General features: G+C 36.1%; 3 protein-coding genes across 3 annotated transcripts; 1 reads left to right on the forward strand and 2 right to left on the reverse strand.

The window, feature by feature from the left end:
- Positions 1-40: 40 nt before the first annotated feature.
- LOC145224662 (superoxide dismutase [Cu-Zn]-like) lies at positions 41-690 on the forward strand. Its single transcript, XM_080091208.1, has one exon. The coding sequence runs from the start codon at positions 42-44 to the stop codon at positions 495-497; it is 456 nt and encodes a 151-aa protein (XP_079947334.1). The 5' UTR covers position 41; the 3' UTR covers positions 498-690.
- A 631-nt stretch (positions 691-1,321) lies between these two features.
- Positions 1,322-4,703, reverse strand: LOC145224653 (uncharacterized). Its single transcript, XM_080091196.1, has 4 exons — positions 4,565-4,703; positions 4,358-4,496; positions 3,105-3,263; positions 1,322-2,788 (listed from the first exon to the last, which is right to left on the reverse strand). Exons 3-4 carry the CDS (start codon positions 3,253-3,255, stop codon positions 2,241-2,243), a joined length of 699 nt encoding a protein of 232 aa, XP_079947322.1. The 5' UTR covers positions 3,256-3,263; positions 4,358-4,496; positions 4,565-4,703; the 3' UTR covers positions 1,322-2,240.
- Positions 4,704-5,752: 1,049 nt separating this feature from the next.
- LOC145224644 (L-serine dehydratase/L-threonine deaminase-like) lies at positions 5,753-7,418 on the reverse strand. Its single transcript, XM_080091184.1, has 3 exons — positions 6,715-7,418; positions 6,392-6,516; positions 5,753-6,175 (listed from the first exon to the last, which is right to left on the reverse strand). Exons 1-3 carry the CDS (start codon positions 7,356-7,358, stop codon positions 5,985-5,987), a joined length of 960 nt encoding a protein of 319 aa, XP_079947310.1. The 5' UTR covers positions 7,359-7,418; the 3' UTR covers positions 5,753-5,984.
- Positions 7,419-8,856: the final 1,438 nt, after the last annotated feature.

The raw sequence follows: 8,856 nt of genomic DNA on the forward strand, positions 1-8,856 counted from the left end.
GTTTTCGACTTTGGGTAAAATAACTATAACAAGCAAACATAATGGGCGTCGAAGCCGTCTGTGTTCTAAATGGTGCACAAGGTGCTGGTACCATCACTTTCACACAACTGGAAGGTGAATGCCTGATTGAAGGCAAACTTGAAAATCTTGCTGCTGGAAAACACGGATTCCACATTCACGAATTCGGAGACCACACCAGTGGTTGTGCCAGCACCGGTGGCCATTTTAACCCAGAAAAAAAGAATCACGGGGCCCCTGATGCAGCTGAGCGTCATTTCGGTGATCTTGGAAACATTGAAGCTGGTACAGATGGTGTTGCAAATGTCAAAATTACCGATAAGTTGGTGTCCCTTACTGGATGCAACTCCGTGATTGGAAGGGCAGTGGTGGTTCATGCTGACCCTGATGACCTTGGCCTTGGTGGGTTTCAAGATAGTCTGACAACTGGTCATGCTGGTGCCCGACTTGCCTGTGGAGTGATTGGAATCAAGAAGTAACTGTTTTCAAAGAATACATCTAATTGTACAGATGGCACAATTTGCTGAACAAATCATGTAATTAGTTCCATTGTAAAATGTTGTGTTTGAAGTAACAATTCCATACAAAGTGTTGTGATTTTTGTGGATGTAAATTTCTTACTTATAAAATAAAAAAAATTTACAAAGCTTCAATAAATGTATATGCAATGAATTACTTTGGTAAATTGTACAGACATTTCATTCTAAAGCAGAGGTCAACAATCTTTGGGACATTATTTGCACATAAATTTGTGATGTTGAAATGGTAATGACATCAGGGTGATGCATGTTTGTCAGCTGTGTTTTCAGTACTATTAAATTGTAACACTGAAAACAAATGATGTAAAAAGTTTAAATTCTAACAAACTTTGCTTTGATGTAACTCAGACTTAAATTTAGTGACCCGCCAAAAACCCACATGCCAATAGTGACATACATGCAATTACCAGCCACTGTTTCAAACCATTATTGTGGCAATAGCTTTTTTGACATTGGATAGTGGCTTGGAAGGTACATTGCAACTGTATTTAGCTACCAGAACTGAAAGCAACAGGATTTCAACTAAATTGGCAAAATATTAACTCAGGATGACTTAGCAAGAATTTCGTGTCATAACATTGTCTTGCAATTGTTTCTAAAAAATTTTTTAGTATCAAGGCATTGGTATTTGATAAGGCCAAATTTATAATGGTTTGGTTGTTATGGGACTGACTAACTTAAAACAAAGTTTTGCCTAGTCAAAATTTGAAATTACAATTAAATTTAAAACAGCCCTGAAAAGGTGAATTCCAAAGAAGTCCAAATTTGCTTTGAATTACAAATTTGTTTTTTTCTTCTTAAGAATGTCAAATTCACACGAACATAAAATGATTACAAAAATATCACAACCCATTAAAAATCAATTAACCTGCAACTCATAAACAATGCTAAACTAAAAGTGTAGGCTGTCATAGAAATAACAAAAATTTAAATCTTACAAAATATATTGTTGGATGTGCGTTATGGCAGAAAAACAGTTCTTTAAAAATTAACACACTAATTACAGGTTTAGAAAAACATGATTTCAACACAATTGTGGTGAACAGTAAGGCAGGACCATTTTGTGTGCAGGGCAGGCTGGGAAAAGCAATATTTGCAACTTAAACTAAACACTGGCACAAAGCAGACAACATCACATAAACAATTTCAACACAAACAAGTAAACATGTGAGGTCCTGCATCGTTTTGTTTTATTGTTTAGTTTTTTTTTCAAAAAAAACAACAACATTTGATTAATATAAGGCACTTCTAAAGCTTTTTAAACGCTGTTTTCTTGTTTCACAACCCAACTACTGGATCATAAAAGACCCAATGAAGGTGACAAAACAATACAGATCAGATTACTTAAAATGATATGAACAGTCAAAAGGTTGGGCCACCACACTGACCATATTACCAATGGAACTATACTGACACATGTCACAAACAAGACAAGGAGTTTTTAAGACTGTCAATACCATAATTTAGTGTCAACTTTTTATGGCATTTTTGTTATGCTTTGCATGTCCAGAAATATATTTTGAAACTTAAAGCACTAAAATGCAGCACTAGTTAATAAAAAATCGATATATGACAAATTTGCCTTTTGGCCAACCTTATAAGTAAAAATGTTTTGGCTTCTTGTGAAGTGATAAAAAAGATCACATGCACCTTATGAAACATGACATTTATTAGTACACAATTTCATGATGCAATCGGATGGGAAATGGGCGGACCAGCGTCCTTAGTAACAGACTTCATGGCAAGTTCAAACTTATTTTCAGATGGAGGGTCTGTCAACAGACTTGAAGAAAATATGGCATTGGATCGGTGGTTACGTCGCTGTTCCTCAGTAAGCAATGATTCCTGCTCACTGTATCTATCTTCTATGTTTGTTGTTGCCCCAGCATATATATTGGCGTCAGGGTAAAGGCTCACTAAAGCCTGCTGTGCAGCCAAGTAACGCTTCCTGCGGTTCATTTTGTAAATTGCAATTCGTTCCTCTTCCTCCTCCAGAGTCTCACTAAGAGTGGTGGAAGTGCCAACAATCTTTGATGCAATTGGACTGCAGAGCCGTGAATTTGTCGACTTCGGTGGCAAGGTATTAGAATAAGTGACTATATAAGGCAACCAACGAAGGCTGTCGTTAAAGTTTTGACAAACTTCGTCCATATCTTCATCCACCTTTTTAGGTTTGATAGTGTTGAAGTTTGGTGGGCATGAAAATGATGATCTTGACTTGTGTGGACGTTCTTAAATGCAACAAACAAAAATCTTACATAATCTTTTCAATCAGTTAAAACTGCCTGGCTGGTTGGCAGAATATAAGACTACTGTAAATTTTTTTGCGAATTAGTGTGTCCTAGTTGGAGTCCTTGGGTAAGAGTTAATTGATATCCGTTTGCACCAAACAGTGTCTGAACTTACAAATTTTCTTTGACAAAAGACAAAAGCATAAAAATATGATTCTTTTCGAAGTGGTTCAGAAAGAATACCAATAAATATATTATTTTGACTAATTATTTTAGGTCGCACTTTTTTATTTTTTACGCATTTGTATCTATTTACCAGCTGAGTCTGGGCTTCCAGTTGCTGATGTGCTTGATGCTGATGATCGTTTACCTTCTTTAATTTTTCGTTTTTTTCTTCGTTTCTTCTTTAATTTATCAACAGCACTAGAACTAATCGTTTTCCTCCCAATAACACTTGAAACTTCCATGTTGTTAACTAAACATGAAAAATGCATGTTTGATTTGACACAAATGCCAACGTTTTTGTTTATTTAATTAGCAGTCCACTGTATTAGCCTGTTCTTAATGCCAGTAGACCACAGTGTGTCATTTGGATGGTTCTTAATATAACTAAACATGGAATACCTTTGCCATTTTTCTATTGTGCATTTCACATGTTGTGAACGTTTTGGAATTGTTTGGTATTTGAAACTATACTAACTATGACCTATTCTAACCTTGATGGTCCCAACAATTATTATTGATGGTTCTGTTCATAAGAATGGACATGCATTTTTTGGGCACAAACACAAAGTATATTTGATAATATGTATGAAAATTAAATATTTTCATTCATAGTCTATACTCTATAATTTACTCAAACACGTTTTTTGCCTCTTGCTACAATGCTACTCATATACAGATTACGAAATTTGTAATACTGGCTGTCTCATAAACTCAAAAACTAGTGTTTAAGATGTGAACCGACTAAATACACACACAATGCCGATGGAACACTTCAAAGAGCTTTTCTCACTGACCACCTTCTTATTCACCCTGTTGTGACTTATGACGCATTAGGCTTTTAGCGTTTGGTGCTTAGCAACGAACAAACACAAGGTGGCGCGTTGCACAAAATTTATTTACTTTTCGGGTGCTGCAATTTGCAAACATAGGAAAGTACTCCTGCAGAAAATGTGTAATATTCGTAACGCTATAGCTGCCTATTGTATGTCACCTACCACAGTTTGTTATAAGGCGTTTTAAAAACTGTGGTTCACTTTGTATTTGAAATAAGTTTTTTTCGAAGTGTGGTTTCAAAATTTTTGCTTAAGTTACAGCCTGAAAAGGCATCAGTTTTTCTAGGCGTAAAGGTTTCTTTGCTCATGCTAAAGTTTTGTCCTTTTTAGCACTTACGTTAATGTTGTTTGTTAATCAACCATTTTGAGTATCGATTTATTCCATGGAGCATACAACAAGGTGTTGATTGCTACAAATAGTACGTGTAATTTACAAAACAGTTATTTTAGAAACGAAACAAACACAGTAGTCATTGTCGTATTTGATACAAAACACAACGATCTGTTGTACCAATAGATCATAAGCACAGCACTTCGTTTTGAACTCAAAAGAATCCGGTTAATCGCATAATCCGTTTAATTGCACTACAATTTAAAATCCCAAACCGTCGCCCATCGTTTGCTTTTGAATGTTGTGCACGTCTGATTGCCTGCCCAGAAGCAACAGTTTAAAAATTAAATTGACTAGGATTGTCGATTTATGTAAAGAAAGACCAACCTTAACTGAGCATGAAGTATTAAGATGAATATTGCGTTAAACCGCTAATCCCAGAATAGCTGCGCAACGTTCTATCGACTACGTGTAGTTGCTCTAGAACAAATTACATGCAAATATTTCTCCTTTTCAAAAAGCTATTTGGAGATTAAATAGAAGTCCTGTTTACCACTAAGCGACAAGAAAGAGTTGATATCTAAAAGTGTCGCGCATTAACTCTTTTTTGTTGGCTTATCTAATCGCCATTAGTGATATAACAAGTGTTTAAATAAAGACGTCGACGTGTTGAAATTACGAAACTAATGTTCCGACAAAGACAACGATCGTACGTTGATTAAGTGATAGTCACGCTAACCTAGCAGTTGCAGTTTTGCTGAGTAAGCTAAAAAGTAACGGGGCAATCGGAGTCTTAAAGTGTTCCCTAAAATCAATTAATTATTCTTTTTGTCAATTGCCAAAGTTGTAAGTTTGACCTGGTTTCTGTCTTGCACTTTTGCGCATGGTTATACACTTTGCGGCCTAACGCGTCGTTTTTGACCAGAAACCAAAATAGGCTAAAACAACAGACCATTTGGAGTGTATATTAAGCAAGCATTTCAGGACACGCCTCTGGCTACGATGCGATGTAACACATCTTTAAAAATAGATCTGGCTGTAAGTAAAAGCACAAATCAAGGTAAATTATGGCGTGTGCGTTGCTACTATTACACTGGGGCGATTGCACCATACCAACGACAGTTAGAAAGCATGACATCATGTTCTGCGCTGTGTGAGATAACCTACTTTTGACATAAGAGTACTTCTTTCTATTCTCCGCAACAAAACAGAGAAAATACTGCTGGTAGACGTAGTTGAGCGTCACTGCAACTTTGTTTCAGCTGTAGAAGTGAAAATGAGCATTTATATCAACGGCGTGTACTATTTACATAGCAACCGGATTATCGCATAGTCCGGTTAATCGCATCAAATGTCCTTGGCACATTCGTCTGTATTTGTATTCGTGTTCCGCCACTTTTAAATTTGGACGTAATTAAAACGCCCAACCTTTTTTTGTTTCTAATAGATATCATTAAAACTTTATTTTTTAAACCTTTTATCTCAGAAGTTGAAATCAAGGCATATCATCATTTATCTTCTGCCTACTGAAAGCCCCAGCACATACTTAGTCTCAATTTAGCCGAATTTTACACATAATTGGCGTTATTGTATTGCTGTAAAAATTTCAAATGTTTGTCTACTTTTTGACGTATTAACTTGGCACTTGTTGTGACAAAATGTGTTCAGTAACACAATTGAATGTAATAGTGTTAACGAATAACAATGACCACCACAAAAATTTGCAACAGAAAATGTTTTTCAATATATTATAAAATCTCACTCAATCACATGTAGTGCAATAATATCGAATAGGGTACGTATTTTGTTAAACATCAAATTCCTTTTTCCACTGGTTTAATTGTCCTATAGTTATTTGTGTGCCTCCACAAACAATGACTGCAACTTTTTTCACATTTTTTAGTTCCACTCGCTCTTGCATCAGTTTGTTTATCTGACCATTGTAGAGCACAGCAAAAGAGGCAGCACATGCTGGCTCCACCAAAACTTTTTCATCATCTGAAAAAAAGATGTTTGTGAAAAGTTACTCAACATAGCACAGTAATAGTGAAAAGAAAACTAATTTATTTTGTATTTTGATAATGCAATTATAGACAATGCTCATTGCATGCCTGCAAAATTGAAGTAGTGACATTGTCTTTCATCATTTTTAGTTTTGATGTTCTGAATATTTTTATGATATTTGTATGAAAAAAACAACAACATAGTACAAACCTAAAAATGTTGACATGCTTTTTACTGTGTCTTTGTCAGTAACAGTACAGGCAATAATGGGATGCTCTTTTGCCACTTCAAGTGTACCTTGGCAGACAGTTTTTGCTCCCAAACTTTTCGCAATACTGCAACAAAAGAACTTTACGAATTGCTTTAAAGTTTGATCTGTATTACATAGACTTAAACATCATCAATGCCCTTGTATTTATCTAATTTTAAAATGAAGTTTATGCAACTGCTATGCAGCACATTTTTAAACAATTGAAGGACTTATTTAAGACTAGATTTTGGTTTCATTATCTTTAAACCAAAGAGTAACATACCTTGCAATACCAGGCAAGGTTACCAAATGACCAGCTATTAGGGCCTCATTAAAACTGTGTGCACCAACAGTCTCAACTGCCAAAACTGGGACATCATTCCAGCCACAAGCTTGCAATCCTTGGACAACTCCACAAAGCAGTCCACCACCCCCAACAGAACATATAACCATGTCAGGTTTGCTGTCAAGTTCTTTGATAATGCTTGAATGGCCTTCCCATAATAAAGGATTATCAAATGGTGGAACATACACAAATCCATCTTGCTTTGTGAATTCCAACGCTGCATCATTGGCCTCATCCCATACAGACCCAATTACTTGAACTTCAGCCCCTTCTTGCTTCAGATTTTGCACTGTCAAGTTCGAAGTGGTTTGTGGTACAAATATGGTAATGGGAGCAGATAGTTTTCGGGCCGCATAGGCTGCAGCCATACCCGCATTTCCACCCGAAGAACACACCAAACGTTTGCAACCTTTCAGGACACATTTTTGACACATGTGACCAATACCTCTAATCTTAAATGAGCCGGAAGGTTGGCCATTTTCAAACTTTAACCATACATTAAGTCCAGTAAGTTTACTAAGGGAAGGGCTCTCTCTGTATGGCGTCCTAAAGTGAAGTGGCTCATCAGTAAATTGACTCATGTTGTGAGGTATTTTATAATTGATTGTCAGTTATTGTTTCTGTGAAATAAAGCGCATGTCAATTAGTTAAATCTCATTTTTTATGTGGTATTACTTTGGTAGACAAAAACTAAACTGAATTGAGGCATAAAGTCATGTGGTCAGTTTTGCTGTTTTTCTATTTTGGCTTTTATGCTTATGTTCGACACAACTGACTCTTTAAAATTGCGGTTTTAACAAAGTTTTTGCAACAAATACGTTACTGGCCTGCTTTGCAATGATGCGTCACGCCTCTGAATTTATCCAATCACCATTGCTTACGAGTCGTTGATTGGGGAAAACCCCTAGTAGACACTTCTTATTTTTTTGTAGAAACATAGAAACAGTTTTTTTGTTAGCACAATAAAACATTTAAAATATACACCAAAGTATAAACGCAATTAAAGTACTAAGATATACTGTAAGACTGTTATTTTTTGGTCTTGATGTGGTCAATGGATGTGAGTATAGTATATTGTTACGGTCCAAATCTTTTGTCACTTGTTATTGTTCCGTGACAAAAGCTTGACTGATTGTTATTCTGAGTCATCAGTTAAACTTTTCTATCCTCACGTGAATAAGTTTTTTGCTTGCTATGTTCTGTTTAATTTAGTTTCCGTTTGTTAGTACGTAACGCATCATGCTTTTCAGGTGGATATTAACTGATGCAGGGGTAAATGTTCTCTGTGATGTACATGTAGCCTATACTTTGTCGTACAAAACAGTCGTTGTACACGAATGGACAGTTTGACTGATTTTGTTCTTGTACACAGTTTCACACAGTGTACTTCTCGGGTTTGTTAAGTCATTACCGCAACCCGTTGTATACTTGCCCTATATATGGAGTGCCTGCACAGTGATACATAAAAAAAGCCAACAAACTATAATCCGGCAATTTGTAGCCACGTTTGACACCAGCTCTCGATTAATGCATTATTGTCACACACAGGGGGTGCTCGTATACGTTTGATGTTTGCGTGGGTAGTCCTATCCTTTGCTGTAGAAACATAGTTTGAAAAAAATAATGTTATTTTGAGGACTGTGGGACATTCATATGTGCCTTTTGGTATCAGTAACTTGGATTCATGGACTATTTTATCGTTGTGTTTCAACCTACAGGTGCAGATTAAGGTTGTATGGACCCTAGTTGAAACTGTAAGAAACCCTATTCTGCATATGTGTTGAGCCTCTGTTAATTAAAGATTTTGAGGTAGCTTTATAACCAATATTTTTTATTGCCAAGATAATTCTGGGTTCACGACTGGCGCTTCTGGCTGTGTCGTAATAATCAATCCCCAATCAATTCGTCTTATCTATTATTTACATCGAATTTGCCCAGTGGTCCGATTGGTGGCACATAAATTGCTGGAAAATTCGTCTGGCGCTATTTCACTAATTGGAACACACTTCATAGCTTCAAATTTTTTAATCAGTCTGTCTGTTTGCAAACAGCTGATACATCACTATGACGTCAGATATG

The sequence above is a fragment of the Phallusia mammillata genome, chromosome 1 (assembly GCF_965637545.1).
Source record: "Phallusia mammillata chromosome 1, kaPhaMamm4.hap1.1, whole genome shotgun sequence".
Lineage (NCBI taxonomy): Eukaryota > Metazoa > Chordata > Ascidiacea > Phlebobranchia > Ascidiidae > Phallusia > Phallusia mammillata.

Excerpts from the sequence above, each read along its gene's own strand:
- LOC145224644 (XM_080091184.1), bottom strand. The coding sequence starts at position 7,358 with ATGAGTCAATTTACTGATGAGCCACTTCACTTTAGGACGCCATACAGA. Across the intron at positions 6,517-6,714 it reads ACCTTGCCTGGTATTGCAAG|TATTGCGAAAAGTTTGGGAG; the intron begins GTATGTTACTCT and ends CTTTTGTTGCAG. Across the intron at positions 6,176-6,391 it reads AAGCATGTCAACATTTTTAG|ATGATGAAAAAGTTTTGGTG; the intron begins GTTTGTACTATG and ends TCTTTTTTTCAG.
- LOC145224653 (XM_080091196.1), bottom strand. The coding sequence starts at position 3,255 with ATGGAAGTTTCAAGTGTTATTGGGAGGAAAACGATTAGTTCTAGTGCT. Across the intron at positions 2,789-3,104 it reads TGGAAGCCCAGACTCAGCTG|AACGTCCACACAAGTCAAGA; the intron begins GTAAATAGATAC and ends GTTGCATTTAAG.
- LOC145224662 (XM_080091208.1), top strand. The coding sequence starts at position 42 with ATGGGCGTCGAAGCCGTCTGTGTTCTAAATGGTGCACAAGGTGCTGGT.